This window comes from Coffea eugenioides, chromosome 2 (genome assembly GCF_003713205.1).
Source record: "Coffea eugenioides isolate CCC68of chromosome 2, Ceug_1.0, whole genome shotgun sequence".
NCBI classification, from domain to species: domain Eukaryota; kingdom Viridiplantae; phylum Streptophyta; class Magnoliopsida; order Gentianales; family Rubiaceae; genus Coffea; species Coffea eugenioides.
In genome coordinates this window covers 58,589,652-58,606,034 of record NC_040036.1, presented here as the reverse complement: position 1 = coordinate 58,606,034, position 16,383 = coordinate 58,589,652, and the positions used below count along the sequence as shown (strand labels likewise).

The 16,383-nt window shown below is 35.4% G+C and overlaps 2 protein-coding genes across 2 annotated transcripts in view; one reads left to right on the top strand and one right to left on the bottom strand.

Moving 5' to 3' along the window:
• Positions 1–516: 516 nt before the first annotated feature.
• Positions 517–4,299, bottom strand: LOC113759964 (14-3-3 protein 1-like). The gene is made up of 3 exons (XM_027302545.1): positions 3,805–4,299; positions 916–1,038; positions 517–660 (listed from the first exon to the last, which is right to left on the bottom strand). Exons 1-3 carry the CDS (start codon positions 4,297–4,299, stop codon positions 517–519), a joined length of 762 nt encoding a protein of 253 aa, XP_027158346.1.
• A 7,481-nt stretch (positions 4,300–11,780) lies between these two features.
• LOC113759963 (zinc finger BED domain-containing protein RICESLEEPER 2-like) overlaps positions 11,781–16,383 on the top strand; it is a 23,024-nt gene continuing 18,421 nt past the window's right edge. Inside the window, exon 1 of the mRNA XM_027302544.1 lies at positions 11,781–12,222. Coding sequence (XP_027158345.1) covers positions 11,781–12,222 — 442 coding nt within the window. The remainder of the gene's footprint in view (positions 12,223–16,383) is intronic.

Sequence of the window (16,383 nt, the reverse complement as noted above, 5' to 3'; positions counted from 1 at the left end):
TGTGGTATCCTAAACGCACGCATCCAGGCTAATCCACACGTGTCCCATAGGAACCGGCTCAAGTCGTGTGCGTTGTTTCATCAAAAATTTGATCCTTAGCAGTGATACTCACCTAAGGAGACTACTACCACCAGACCAAAGCCCCAGGGGCTGGCTGATCCGGAACTTGAAATGCTCTTTTTGCGCCTACAACTGCTAAGAGTCCGAATTCTCTCAATTGTACGTGGCAAGGATCTTTTAAGACAAGCAGTATATCCTTACTTTTACCCAAAAGCTAGCTCCAAAAGAGCACTGTCCATATGCTTAGGTGACTTGCGTGCTAGCATGGCACCAAAGTTATTGCTTGCCTTTTGTAGTCTAATAATACTAAAAGGGCTCCATAGAGGAATTAGTTGATGCCAAAAATTGAAAATTTGATCCAAAGAATAATGTACTAAAATTATCCCTATACCTTTTCATCGATGGTAGAGCAGGAAAAAAAAGTTTTGCTTTTGTCGTGCTAACTAACTATATATATCATATATGAACCGCATAATCTTCCAATGTCCTTTGGGCATCCCAAAAAGTGATATTATTCCGGAGTCGTTGCATGATCGCGGCGCTTTCCTCTTGGAGTTCCTCAGGCAATTGGGTTTCGTCTGAATGAGCTGCAGCATAAGCCTGAACAAAGAATAAATTCACATAAAATCTATTGTGCTTTAAAATAGTTAAAAGAAGATTTTAAAGAATATAAATTCCTACCAACTTGAAAATAAACTGAATGGTACTTGATTTCAAGAATGATTTGATTAAGCAAATATTTGATGAACATCATGCGCTATATATTCCACAGAAGTTTCAACAGCCCTTAGAAGGAAGTATTATGATCCTTCATGATGCTTCTAAATAGTTATGTATAAAGGGCTATTAGCTTACCAGTCTAGCCTTGCTGCAACCTGATTCGCATGCTTTCAGAATCTCACTGTGAAACACAGCGAAGTTGAGTGCCACGCCCAATCGCCTAGGATGTTTTGGTGGAAGATCAGCCAGTGCAATTTGCTGTTTGATCAAATAACACAAAAAATAAATAATAATAAGCAATTTTTTTAACAAAATTGAGAAAGAAATTTTCTGCGCAGTTGCAGATCTGCAATCGGGCAGTGGGACGACCCATTAACCACAAAAACTTTCAACAGATTCTCGACAAATTTAAGTATTGCCCCACTAAATTGTTTAGAAGTAAACATACAAATAACTTGTTTTTGTAATATTATGGAAATGGACTATAAATAATTGAGCAAATTACCCGACTACCCATTAGAACTTTTGAAATGGTATAATTTTGATCGCTCAACTGTCAAAAGTATGATATTACCTATTAAATTTCCTATATGTATATTTTGGACAATTTCGTCTATTTTTACCATCAACCCTACCATATTTAAAGATGCGCACGAATCATGAGACATAACCAAAAGGTAGAATTGAAGGTAAAAACAAGCAGAATGACTCAAAATATGCATGTTAGATTTGAGACGTGGATGATTTCATCCTCTTGAAAGTTGAGTTGCCAAAACTATACCATTTCAAAAGTTTAATGAGTAATCAAATAATTTGATCTAAAAAATTCAAAACAAAATGCCTTCTACGTCAAATTAATCACCTTGAAACTTGTACTAGTTTGTTATTAACTTAGGATTTTTATTTCAATAAAATATAGAAAAAACATTATTTGAAAAAGCGTAGAATAAGAATTAATTAATTAAGTTGCTTAGCTAAAAATAAACCGAATGCGACTTTTTCAATAAGAAGGTGACGTTTTTATAAAAACAAAAAGTTCATCTCCTTTTTGCCACGCAAAACCAAAGGTCCGTGAGGAACTGTTAAAGGTTCATTATGTTTTTAACTAAAAAGATATTCTATAATTAGTAAATTTGAATATGTCGCTTTTAAATTATATTATTCATGTAACAAATGTAATGCTTTATCTTAATATTGTTGTTATGTCTTACTTTCAACGGTTACAAGAAAAGAATTATAGGGTTGGCTCCGCCACTACTGACCTTATGTGTAGTTTTTGCGTTGAAAAAAGGAATTTACTTGCCAGAGGCAAAGGCAAGGGAACTAGCAGGGGCTGTCGTCCCCTCTTCCCTCACATTTGAAAAACTTAATTTGAGCCTATAAAAATTTGCAAAAGTTTACTTTAACTCCTTATTTTGTCCCTCAAAACTTTGACTACATATCTTCACCCCTTCCCCTAACTTTTCTTTCAAAAATTTTATTTATTTCTCCTCTTTAATCACATTTTTACTTCTTCGTTATCATTCTTTATATACAAATAAAACTACACATTTTCAAACTTTATTCAGTAAGTATATGCACGAAAGCTACAATCAAACAATTCTATTTTATAATTCCCATTTGCCCCATCTTTACATTTTAAGGGAACAAAAAATAAAAGGGGAGAAGTAACCATACAATTTTTGAGCAATTCATTAACTGTCATCATATTATACTTATAACATCTAAAATGTAGTTCGAGTAATACTATATTACTTACAAAACAACACTTTGTTCCATTGCCAAACCATATGGCAAAGCAAGAAACATACATTCAAATCATGTTAAATTTCATTCGAAGTACATTTTGTCTTTTAAGTTTGTACATATACTATTATGAAACTAAAACATCAGCAGAATATTTCTTTTGCAAATTTTGGATTAATATTTTAATTTATAGTTTAGTTTAAGATTACATTGGTTATTAAGGGAAAAGTATAAAATATCAAAGTTACTACATATTACAAGATAACTCATATAAAGCTTCTCATATGTTAATTTCACCCCACTATTTTGAAATTTTGGCTTTGCTACTACTGCTTGCCCAATTCTATCTCCCCCATGCTTTCGCCCATAAATTAAAATATTTAGATTCATATTAAAAAGCATTACAAGCTCATAGCCAGTAATTTTAGAAGAAAGGGTATAAGATTAATTATCATACGCTTTATAGGAACCCAAAAAAAAAAAACCTAACAATTCTTTTTAAAAAGCATTACAATATTTTTTTGAAATTCCAATATTTAGATTCATATTAAAAAGCATTACAAGCTCATAGCCAGTAATTTTAGAAGAAAGGGTATAAGATTAATTATCATACGCTTTATAGGAACCCAAAAAAAAAAAAAACCTAACAATTCTTTTTAAAAAGCATTACAATATTTTTTTGAAATTCCAATATTTAGATTCATATTAAAAAGCATTACAAGCTCATAGCCAGTAATTTTCGAAGAAAGGGTATAAGATTAATTATCATACGCTTTATAGGAACCCAAAAAAAAAAAAAAAAAAAAAACCTAACAAGACCTACTCCAAAAAAAGTTAATAATGTAATTAGTAACAGTACACACAAACACATACAAAGCCCATGGTGTAATTAACGTTATGAAATAGAAGCATAAGTATTATCAATGTCTATAGAAATAGTAACTATACATGTTCAGAAAATAATAGGAATAATAATCAAATTAAGGAATAAAGATTATGATACATATACATTATACATACAATATATATATGTGTGTGTAGTTTCACGTCCAAGAATGTTTTTCTTTGTGTACAAAAGTTAGAAAAAGAAAATAATTACATTCTTTAATTTCGCGCATAAAAGACTATATTTACTCCAAGTTATGTTTTTTTTTTTTCGGGCTTGTAATTCAATTCACAAACAGTCAACGTTGGTAAACATGACTTTCAGCGCAAGTAACTTGACCGTCCCTAACACCATTTTTATGTACGCGTGAGTTTACAGAAATAAGATAGTACCTCAGCAGTTTGATAAGATTGCATGGCTTTCTCAGCAGCCTCTCTACGTTCATCATCACCCTTAATTTCAGCCAAGTACCTCTCATGATCTCCTTTTGTAATAAAGTAAAACACCTTCGATTCACTTGAACTAGCCGAGGGAATTAGCGTTTCATCTAACAGCTTCAGGATCCCATCACAAATCTCTGAGATATCAGCTTCTATCCTGGCTCGATACTCCTGAACCAGAACCAAATCATCGTTTGTGTTGCCGTCATTGTTCTGCTCAAGAGATCGCATTTTTCGCCATGCAGAACGATGCATGGAAATTACGCGGTAGTAAGCCGTTGAGAGCAGCCTCCGCTCCTCGGAAGTTAATTCGGAAGTTGGATATACTGAGGCACGAACTAGTTTGTTCATGTAGTTCATCATCTCATTGTACCTCTCGGCTAGCTCTGCAACTTTAGCCATGTAGAGGCATTGCTCACGGGTTGATGAATTTTGTGAATCAGCCATTGATTTAAATAAAACCAAAAAGTAGGTTACTTAATGCTAAAATTGCTAGAGGAAAAATATTTTGGGATTGGAGCAGTGAGGAGGAGGATGTTATATAGGCTTCAAGGAACAAATTGGGAGTTTTTCGGCGATGGAAATTTGCCTAAATTGATTTATTAGCCATAGTATCTCGAGGGTAATTCTTGAATGCCAAATTCATAATGTCTAGTACTAATATGGTATTTGTGGAAATTACTTAGGCAAGAAATAAGAATAAGAACCATAAGAAGTCAAATGATTCTACTCAGACCTCATCGAATTCGGCACCTAAGATGGACTAGAATCTCACCAAAAAAAAAAAAAGGAAATTGAGGGTTTAATTTTTCATCAAGTATTTGACTAAAGGAAATAACGACTAATGCAATGGGAACGGTCCCAATAGTAATGGCCAAAGAATTAGGAATGCTCGTCGGTTGTATGGAGGGTTGAATCTTAATACGGTAAGTCATAGTGGTTCAGTTGCGTGGATGATTGAATCTTAATATGGCAGGTCATAAGTGGTTCAACCATAAACGGAAAAAAAAAGGGAAGTTTGCCTTAAGCCCCAAAATTTCCCATAAGAACTAGATTTATTTCTCACATCTCAACCATATATAGAAGCAATTAATTGAAATATCTAAGTGCCCGCAAATTGTATGAAAGAGAAAATATGTGATTTTTTTGAGAAAATAATAATAATATTATTATTATTTGAGAAAATATTATTATTATTTTACATATTTGTGCGATGGATGTTTAAAGTCAAAACTAAATAAGGTAAACATGTTCAATTTTCTGAGACTAGTGACCACTTTTATAACAATATTGCATTCCTTTTTTAAAGATTTAGACTTCGTTGATATGTTAATAAATTAAGGATAGATAAATAATGGAATATTATACATACTCATTTATACAAAATTTTCCAAAAGTACGAATAAAAGTACAAAAATACTAGTACTGCAAAATTACGCATATAAATTCATGTGTACGTAATATGAATGTATTGAAACTTATGCTACTAATGTTATGGGTATTTTACTATGATTTTTTATAGGGATAATTTCAGAAACCTCCCTTGAGGTTTCTGACAATTTCACTCGGCTCCCCTTAGGTTCAAGAAATTACTCTTACCTCCCTTGATTTAGTAAAATATCCATAATGCCCTCCACTTAGTAGACAATTTTTAAATTTAAGGCAATAAATTTACAAAACCTTAAAAAATCTATTTTTCTATATCTTGTCTATTTTCAAGTTAATATAACCTCTTTTTATTATCTTCAGTTTTGAGGATATTATCAAATTGAAATTACAAAATCTACAAAGGGAGTAGATTATGTATTAAACTAGAAGGAAATGATGAGACTCGCAGTGTAGAGAAATATATATATATATATATATGCAAAAAAGCAACTAAAAGGTCAAGAACAAATTTATCAATTTAACTAATTCCAAATTTAATGGTACAACTCTACATCGGAAAGTCAAGAACAAATTAATTTTTTTTCTCAAGAAAGCAAAAGTAGCCCCTTGATTCTTTCTCTTTTTCTACCACAGATTCAGGGACAAATTAGGGGCGAATCTACCAACAATAATTTGATAATTTATACAGCATCTATGAAAACTTTTACGAGGGAACACTTGGTTGTAGATCTTGAAAGAAAATGTCTCTCGATCTATGGACGATTTGAAGATGTCAGAGCACTTGAACACATGACTTAGCAGATCTGGAGGAATAATGTCTCTTGATCCACAAAGAAACTGTGCTTTAGCAGCATTTGACATTTGGATATATCTTCAGGGAAAAAATCTAGCTCTCAATCTTTTTGACATAACCATTTAAAATTTTAGTTGCACTTGAGGATTTGACGAATTTGAAGAACTCGAACATCTTCCTGAACTCTAAGAAAACTTGATGGATTTGATGATGACTTCAAGTATTTGACGGGTCCTGAGGATTTGATATCGAAGGACGCAGATCTGTTATTGAACTCCGAAGATTCGATGAACTCCAATGATTCAAGAGTTGAGGCACATCGATGCCCTCGACAAACTCGAGCACTTGAAGGATTTGAATAATTTGATGATGACTTGATGCAAACTTGGGAGAATTGAATGATTTTATGATGATTTGATGCAGAATTTTCTGGAACATTTTGTCTTCTGCAATTTGCCAATTTATCTTTGTTCGTTTGTCAGTGTAGAGAAATATATAATGAAATTGAAGATTCAAATAGGAAGAAGAACTAAAGATGTGGAATTTGTCATCTTTTGTTTGTTGTTAAGAAAAACTCTTATAAAATGTCAATAATTACATAATGATTTCTTTCATTGGATTAGAATTTTTTTTTTATGATTTTGTTGTGGAGATAGAATTTATTCTCTACTTTTGAGAGATATTAATATTTTTAAGATCATATGAGAATTGTAATAGTGGTTCTAGGTCAATTAACTTATATTAAAAAGGTATTTGAACATTGATGTTTAGTTTGGGGGTATAAAATTGGTTGTCAATGGAGTTTTGTGCGTTTTTTTACTCATGGCAAGTATTTATACTATACATGCAATTTGAGATCTTTTGGAAAAACTACTTGATTGTAGAATTTATGCTTAGATAGTTGTTAGGGATTTAGTTTGTTGATTTATACAAAGTGTGGAAAAAAATGATTGAATATACTATATTTTTCTTTCTTAGTTTTATAAAAAGGTGTAAGGACTCGCAAATTTTCTTATTTTAAATTCCTATTACGAGTTCATTTAAATATTTATTTGGCCGTTTACTTCGAATATTTTATTTCAACCCCTTTATACTCAATTACATGGAACTATGACCTACAAGTATTTTAAAAATGCCTTGATTTGAAAAATTTATTTTTGAAAGCTCGTTTAGAATGAATAGTAGATGCGTGTTTGGAGACAATAATCGATTCGAGAATACAATAAGTTTGGAAAATTGGAGACTTGTACATTAGTCTTGAAATAGGTATTTTTTCGTTTAAGTACTCAAGTGTTAGTTAGTTATACTATCGTTATAAGAATTTCTTGGAAGTTTCGCCGTAACGCGTGCAAATCGAAAGTTCGAGTATATCGAACCGGAGCGGTTAATTGGAGATTTGAGAAATTCATTCAAGACTATTAAGAGTGAATAATAATAGTATGAATGGAAGTGCATTAGAGGTTTAGTGCACTAGTGAAACAAACTCGAGAGGAATCGAGCACAAAACGCGCGCGTGCGCGCGTGGAGGGAGAGTTGACTTTTGAGGCAATTTGAACCATACATTTAAGCTTCCCAAGGAAGCTTCGTTTTCAGCAAGCACACCCATATCACTCATAGCAGCCGGCCACAAGGAGGAAGAAAGAACGAACATTTCTTCGTCATTTCACCACTCAAATCTCACTCAAATCACTTCAAAATTTACACACACTTTGCAAACCATTTGGAGATCAACCTAAGCTAGGAAAAAGGCTTGCTTCTCACGGTTTTTTTTAGTTTCCAAAAATCGAAATTTTCTACCTTAGTCATCTACAAAGGTAAACAACGATCAACCTCTTAAAACTTGGTTTATGGAAGTTATCTTGCACTTGTAAGCTCATAAATTCATGTGGGTAGTTTTATATTGTTGGAAATCTTGTGAGTGGGCTCTATGAAATCCCACAATGGCTTCATGAACTGATTTGATGAGAATTGATGTTATTTATGTTGGATTAGTGCTTAATCTAGTGAAAATAAGTTGTATTGTGGAAGAAAGCTCAAAGGATGTGAAAAGGAAATTTTACCGTTTCTGCCCCTGCTATTGCCGTGCACTTTGGTGCACTTTTTTGTGGTCCAATTGACTTTTTTTGATGTAGATATGTTGTATAGGTTGTGTGGAAAGTTTTCACAAAAAATTACGTGATTTGGATGAGTAAATGTTGAGATTTCGAAAATGTAGCAAAACTGGAAACGTAACTAGAGCCTTTCTGGCAGTGATTTTGTTTCGGCCATAACTCTTTGCTGTGATGTCAAAATTGAGTGCTGTTTGTGGCATTAGAAACTAGACACTTCCAGTTTTCCAACAATATAAAATGCATGCCATGATTCCACCTGAGTGAGCCGTACCAACCTTGTAAAATTGCCTGCTCTGTTTCTCATATGTACTGGAGGCCCTGTTTTGAGCCGTGATTTGATGCTCAAATATGAGTTAGTTGTGGATATAATTTTAAAATTATTCCTTCCAATAAATTGTAGCCTTATGAATGTAGTTTTCAACGCCACTGACCACGCTCAATTCTGTGTTGAATTCAGTGAGTTGTGGCCAGATTTCAGAGCTGTCTTCGTGAAAGAAAACCCTAATTCTGGACTAATTTATAGCTAATCTTGATTTGGGACTTTTTATTCGAAATCCTTGGTGTTAATCACCTACCAAACGTATTTTGGATGTTTCCTAGACTTTGTCTTCATAAATGAATCATGTTCAAGGAATTTTCATTGGCCAAATGTTTGAGAAAAGGAAAACGCAAGTGCAAGGCAGATTTGCCTTAGCAAATTATAGAACTTTAATGGTTTTGTTAACCGACTTCTCGAACGAATTTTTGTATGAAATTTGACGGAGGAATAGCTCTTATATGGTAGTGTAATCATACCAAATTTGGTGCCATTCTGAGTTCATTTCGATGCTCAACCAAAGATTCAAAGTCTATGTTTTAAACCTGGAAAATGGTCTAACAGTCACAACTTTTGGGTAACTTTGAGCTGCCATATCTTGGTGCTCAAAATCCCAATTCTTGTTATGTTTATTTTGTTTTAAACTTTGATTGTAACTCTAATTGATTTCCAAATTTCAAAGGCTAGTTCACATTGTGTGAATTTTGCCAAATTTTCAAACTTGGCCAAAAACTAACCCCAAAAACTGCCTTAGTATTCAAAACAGCATTTTGAACCCAAAATTTGAATGTCTTCCATTTGGAATCATGGAAAAGTGTCTTCCAGAAACTTTGAGTACTTTGGAATTAGTTTCCAACGGTACTAAGTTTTTCAATTTTGGACTTACAGAGAGTGAGATACGATTTTTCAAAGATCGCTCTATAAATCTGAAATTTTCGAACTTAAAGAAAATTGAGGGTTTCGAACTCTCCATTTTTCTTCAATATTGATAGATTGTTTTACATTTGATTTCAAAGATGAAAACTAGATTTCTCTTGTGTTTTAAAACCCCACCTTTGAGCCTCAATTTACGAGTAATTAAGGCTCATTTTCATGAGATTTTCTTAGATTGTACTCTAGTGCAATCCTCCTCGATAATTAGGGGTTTTAAACGATAGTGTGTAATAGCTCATTATTAATTGCTCAGGCACTCAAGAGAACCTGCAAGAGGATCTCACGAAAGAAGCCTAAACAATCGCTTGTCCTTGCTTCTTGAATTACTTGGTGAGTGTCAAGTGTAGGTAAACTTGGTATGTGTTTAATTGCTATTAGTGATTGGAGATTTTGAAAATACTGAGTCGAGTATGTACCTTACCACACTCGGTCTCATTTGAATGAATCATGGAAGACTTGATTGAATTGAAATGACTGAATTATGAATGACTTGATTGAAATGAAATGAATGATTGAATGAAATGATAAATTATGCTATAGCTGCATAAGTCGATTGGAGCGATGCCTCATCGACCACTGAACGATTGTAAGTACCACACCGATTTGGTGGGAGGTACTGATAGGGTGCATTTTAGGGGGTATTTTGGGCATTAATGCACTTTTATTCGACTAAATATTTCCAGTAATTGAGTGGATTCTACTGATATTTTGTTTTGGTGCCAATTGCAGGACTGGATGCTGAAAAGTGCTTAAAATCAAAATTTAGAAGATTTGTCGTACGTGGGGGCACTCCAAGCAGCGGGGTCCGCTTGAGAAGCTGAAGAAACTTAATTGTAATAGATATTACTTTATTCTATTTGGAGGGGGGTCTTGGGCTAATTTGGAAAATAATAACAATTGCCGAAGGAGGACTGAATCGTATCGCCTAGCTTAGGTTTTCTTTTCGGTTTGTTCTTCGAATGGGAGGGGAGCGGCAGTTTTGGAAAAAACTATCAGAGGAGACAAGAGCCTCCATTCCTGACTTTGTATTGCTTTTCATCTTTCGTTGACTTGAGAATTCTTGGGCTTTTCCAATTGCATTGACCAAATGGGGAAATCAAGCAAATTGAAACCCACTCTCTCGTATGTTTTGTGAGGAAAGAAAGAAAGCTAAGAGGAGCCGCAATTGAGGACTTTTGACATTGCTTTTCACCCTAGCCTTGACCGAAGAAATTGAAAGTGTGTACTCTCTGTACGGTTAGCTTAGGAGAACAATTGAAAACCACCATAATCAATTGTTTCCTCTTCTTTCTTCGGTTGACCGAAATTAACGAGGGGCAATTTCTTTCGTTCGCTTTGATTAAGGAATCGATGGTTTCTTCCAACTTTGCCCGCATGGCCTGTGGATTAATTATGGGGAACTAAACCCCTATTTCTAGTCAAGGGAGCAACTGATGAATTGGTTCAACGACTACTGTGAGATCTAAACCGTTTTTAATTGTCTTCTTCATTTATTGATATTTATATGCTTCCTGCTTTTAATTGTTATAGCTCTTGTGTATGATTGATTAGTGCGCAATAATTGATTATTCTTATAGGCTATTTGGCTAAATATGGGTAATTGAGTCCATAATTGTTCGTTATCTCTATCCCAGTAGCAACTAGCGTAATTGGGTTTATGTCAGGGAAACATACAATCTAGCCTAAACAAACCCTCGTAGCGTGTTTGTTAGTTAGGAATGGGCCTTTCTAATTCTTAATGCAATCTAGAAATTAAATCCTACGGTCGTACCTAGGGTTGTTTTTAGGTTAGAGAAATAGTTAACGGTCGTACCTTAGCTATCGATAAATCAAGGAAAGGTTGGTTGTTTATCGCGTGCATGACAACTATAACTAATCTATTAATAAATGTTGGAAAAATCTTTGAATCGATGATCAGTGCATGAACCATTTTTGAAGTGTACCCTTGGTTAGAGTTTCTCCAATTATTTCTTTAAATTAATTATTTTCTGCAGTTACTTTATTTTTAGCATTTAATCGTGAAAACCCCAATTTGTCTTGATTCGAAAAGGAATAAATTTCTCTCCAGTCCTTGAGGAGACGACCCTACTTACCACTGTCTACTAGTTAGTGAATTCAGTTAAATAATTAATTCAGGTATATCGGATTAAGCAAACTCTTCGGGAACAGGGTGAATCAAGTAACCCATTGCACACCTAGAGTCCCTACTCCAGTACTCGAATTGATTATTGACTGCTTTAGGTGGTAATTAGGTTTTATTTATTATTATTGCACAGGTTCGGCACCTGTCAATTTTTGGCACCGTTGCCGGGGACTGGCGTCTGAGTTATTTGTTTCTTGTTGAATTTGGTTTTTATTTTATTTTTCTTGGTATTTTTGCTAGTTTATGCCCCGTTCTTCTCGCATAGGTGAATTGATATATGATCCTGAGGTTGAGAAGGCAGCGCGTAGGCGAAGGCAAGAGACCAAGAGACGGAAGGAAGGGCACTTGTCCACTGCAAACGAGTCAGTAGAAGACGAATTAAGCATAGCCAACACCCAGACATTAAGGGAGCTGGCTATCCCAGAGTTGACTCACCAGCCCTTGTGCATCACGTTCCCAACTCTGGCTAAGAATACCTCCTTCGAGCTGAAATCGGGGTTGATTCACCTCCTACCTTCGTTCCATGGTCTTTCTGGTGAAGAACCCCACAAACATGTCAAGGAGTTCGAAGTGGTTTGCTCTAGCATGAAACCTCCTGGGATCACTGAGGAGCAAATAAAACTTAGAGCTTTCCCCTTCTCTATCAAGGATGCAGCGAAGGATTGGCTATACTACCTACCTGCAGGTAGTATTACCACGTGGGCACAATTGAAAAAGAAATTCCTAGAAAAATTCTTCCCAGCATCCCGGGCGGCGAGTTTGAGAAAGGAAATATGCAGCATCAAGCAGTACTCCGGGGAGTCCTTGTACGACTATTGGAAAAGATTCAACAAGTTGTGCACTAGATACCCGCAGCATCAAATTAGTGAACAACTGTTGATCTAGTACTTCTATGAAGGGCTCCAGTCAACTGACAGGAGTATCATTGACACTGCGAGTGGAGGAATCCTGGCGAACAAGACACCGAAGGAAGCGTGAGTGTGAGGACTCGTAAAAATTATTATTTTTCGACTCCTAATTTTGCTCATTTAATTATTTATTTGAATATTTGCTTCGATTATTATTTTCTAGCCTTATTAGACTTAAATACATGGAGTTATGATTTCATTATATTTTTAAGGTGACACGTTTCAAAAATTAATTTTTTGAAAGCTCGATTAATGCAAATAGTGAAAACGTGTCTGAAAACTTTAGCCAATGGGGAGTACAATAAGTTCGAAAACTTGGAGACATGTACAATGGTCCTAATATAGGTAATTTTAGGTTTAAGTACTCAAGTGATAGTTAGTGGTACGATCGTTATAAGAATTTCTTGAAGGTTTCACTTTATCGCGCCTAAATTGGAAATACGCGTTTTCACGCGCGCGATTAATTGAGGGACTTTAGACCATTATTTTGGGACAATTAAGAGTGAATAATATTTGTATGAATATAAGTGCATTAGAGGTTTAGTGCACTAGTGAAATAAATGCGAGAGAAATCGAGCCCAAACGCGCCCTATGCGCACTATTGAGAGTTGACTTTGGGGTGATTTTTGTACCACACATTGTATCTTCCTTAAGAAGCTAAAATTGGACCAAACACTCTCTCTCCTAGTCTCTCTCTTGGCCGGCCATCAGCTGCAACAAAACAACTCCAAGTTTTGCAAATTTCATCTCCAAATTTTGCTCAAACCTTCACCAAATTCAATCAAAATTTAACTACACTTAGCTTGTCACTTGGAGAGCTCATCTAGCTATCAAAGGAGCTCATTTTCCACGGTTTTCTTGGGGCTTCTAAGGACCGAAAATTCTGCCTAGTTCATCAACCAAAGTAGGTAATGATCCAACACTCTAATCTTGATTTATGGAGGTTGTTTAACACCTTTAAGCTCTTGTATTCATATGGGTGGTTGTTATTGTTGAAAAATTTGGAAGGTGGGCCCTATGAACTCCCACCCTTGTCTTGATGGTTGATGTGATGATTGATGATTGATGATGGGTTTAATGTTGGTTTAGTGCTCAAAATGGTAGATTAATGGTGTATTAGTAGTATGAACTTCAAGAAATGCATGAGGGAAAAAGTTCCAATTCTGCCCCTGCTTTGAATGTACCTATTTCTGAGGAATTTTGGGGTTGTAATAACTCATATATGATGCTTATATGTTGTATAGATGGTGTATAAAATTTCATTGAAAAATATTGAGGTTTGGTGGGTCAAATGAACCAATTTCACAAAGCTAGTAAATCTGGAACTGTTCCCATAATGCTCTGACCAGCTTTCGTGTTTTGGCCATAACTCTGTACTCCGACGTTGAAATCAAGTGCCGTTAGCGGTATTTGAAACTAGAAATTCCCACCTTTCCGACGGTATAAAATGCACATTCTGATTCCATGTATGTGAGCCGAACCGACCATTTAAAGTCGACTGTTTTGTTTCTCTGTTTTACTGGAACGAAATGCTGAGGCTGCAACTTGTGGCTCGAATTCGAGCTAGTTGTGTGCCGAATTTAAAAATGATTTCTTCTGTGAAATTATATCTCTATGAATGAAAACCATGCTCAATTCCAAGTTAAGTTGAGTGATTTATGATTAAAATACGGAACCTGCCCTGCTCTTGAAAACCCTAACTTTTGGACAGATTTGATGCAAGGCTTGGTGTAGACTTGCTAACTGAATATTTTGGTACTAAACACTTACGAAATGTACCATGAATGTTCCTTAGGCTTTGCCTACACTAATGAGCCATGTTTGAGGAATTTTTCCTTGACCAAATGTTTGGAATGGAAAACAAAAGGCTCAAGGCAGTTTTATCTTAGGATTTTCGAAACTTTGGTTGTTTGATTGACTACCTTCCCGAAGGTATTTTTCCATGAAATTTGATAGAGGAATACTCTTTATATAGGAGTATGATACTACCAAATTTTGTACCAATCCAAGTCCATTTCGATACCTAACTAAAGTCCCAAAGTTGGAAGCTCAAATCTGAAAATTTGTTCACCAGTTTTGAATTTTTCCCTAACTTTGAGCTACCGTATCTTGGTGCTCGAAACTCTGATTCTTGATCCGCTTTTTCTGTTATAAACCTTACTTGCAACTCTAATTGACTTACAAATTTCAGAGGCTAGCTTGCAACGTGTGAATTTTACCGAATTTCCAAAGTTAGCAAAAAACCAACCCAACACAACCTTAAGTACTCTGAAACAGTAACTTTGAGCCCATTTTTGAATATTTTTCATTTAGAATCATGGAAAAGTGTCTTCTAAGAACTTTTAGTACTTTCAAAGAGGTTTCCAACGGTACCAAGTTTTCCAATTTTTGACATGTAGAATGTGAGATACGATTTTTCAAAATATCGTATCAAAACTGAAAATTTTCCGAATTCCAAAGGAATGGAGTTTTCAAGCACTCCTTATCCCTTCAATATTACTTGAACGTTTTATACTTGATTTTCTAAAATGAAAACTCGATCGCTCTTGTACTTTAAGAAACTCTAGTTGAATCTCGATTTACGAGTAATTGAGGTTCGTTTTCGTGAAATTTCCTTAGATTGTATTAACATACAATCTTTCTTGATAATTGGGGCACGTGAATGATAATACATTATTATTGGCTCAGGAGCACACGAGGACCTTCAAGAGGATCCTACAGTGAACACTTGAACTTTCAGAAAATATTTCTTCTTGATTTGCTCGGTGAGTGTCAAGTGTATGACTACTTGAACTCTATGGACTTGATTCATGCTTGGCTTATCTGATTACATGCTTAGCCTACTTGGTTTTGAAAAATGGAGTCGAGTGTATACTTTATCGCACTCGTTCTCATTTGAAACAAATGACTCATGCTTAACATGATTTGCCTGGTTTACATGACCTGAAATACATGCTTAAACCTGTCAAATGCTTGAATACATGACATGGTATGCTATGGCTGCATACGTCGTTGGAGTGAATCTCCTCGACACTTACATGATACATGGGGGATGCCCAAACTCATAGGCCGACCTTGGAACTCGAGCCGGCATGGGATTGGTCGGGAACCTCGATGAACCATGAGATTCACATGATAAACTTGATCTATTGAGAGATCTTGCTTGACATACTCGTGGAGTATCGCCTTATAAATGTCGTGCGGGCCCGAAGCGGTGTATGGTGGACGGATGAGAAGTAAGTGGTGATCTACTGTTTGGAAATATCAACCCGGTTGACGGAGAGTCATCGCGGGAAGATATACGAATGAACTGGCGAAACAAGTGGAATTTAGCTCCTGAGAGCTACCATATCCTTGAATTGTTTCTGTTTACATTTAGTTGGCTTTATGAATTACTTGTAATTTATCACTTGAACTGTTATTTGGGCTTGTTACCTGAACAACGTGCTTGCATGCGTGTTCTTGGCCTCACGAGCATTTTTGCTCACCCTGTAGATTTGTTTTCCTTAACAGGTTTGAACTCGAAGGTGTACTGGAGAAACACTCCTAATGTGCTTTTGTTTAGGGTTTCTATTACATTTTGGCTATGCCTTAGTTTTGGGTTGTACTTTTGGAATTGAAATGTAACTTTTGAGAATCATGATGTACTTTGAACACCCGACGTGCGGGTTGGATAATGGATGACTATTGTTAAGCTTGAACGCTTCCGCATTTACTGTATTTAACTTATTTACGTGTGTTGTGTAGATCGATAATAAGCTTGAATGGAATTGCTTGAGTCCTGGCGAGAGCTAGGCAGGCGTCCTGCGGATACCCTTTGGTTCACCTTAGGGAGAAGTGGGGGCGTCACAATGAGAGCTTATTGAAGCCATGGCAGATCAGCAGTTTGGCTACCGTGAGAGTAACCCCACTCGTAGGGTTAATGAGATAGAGACGTC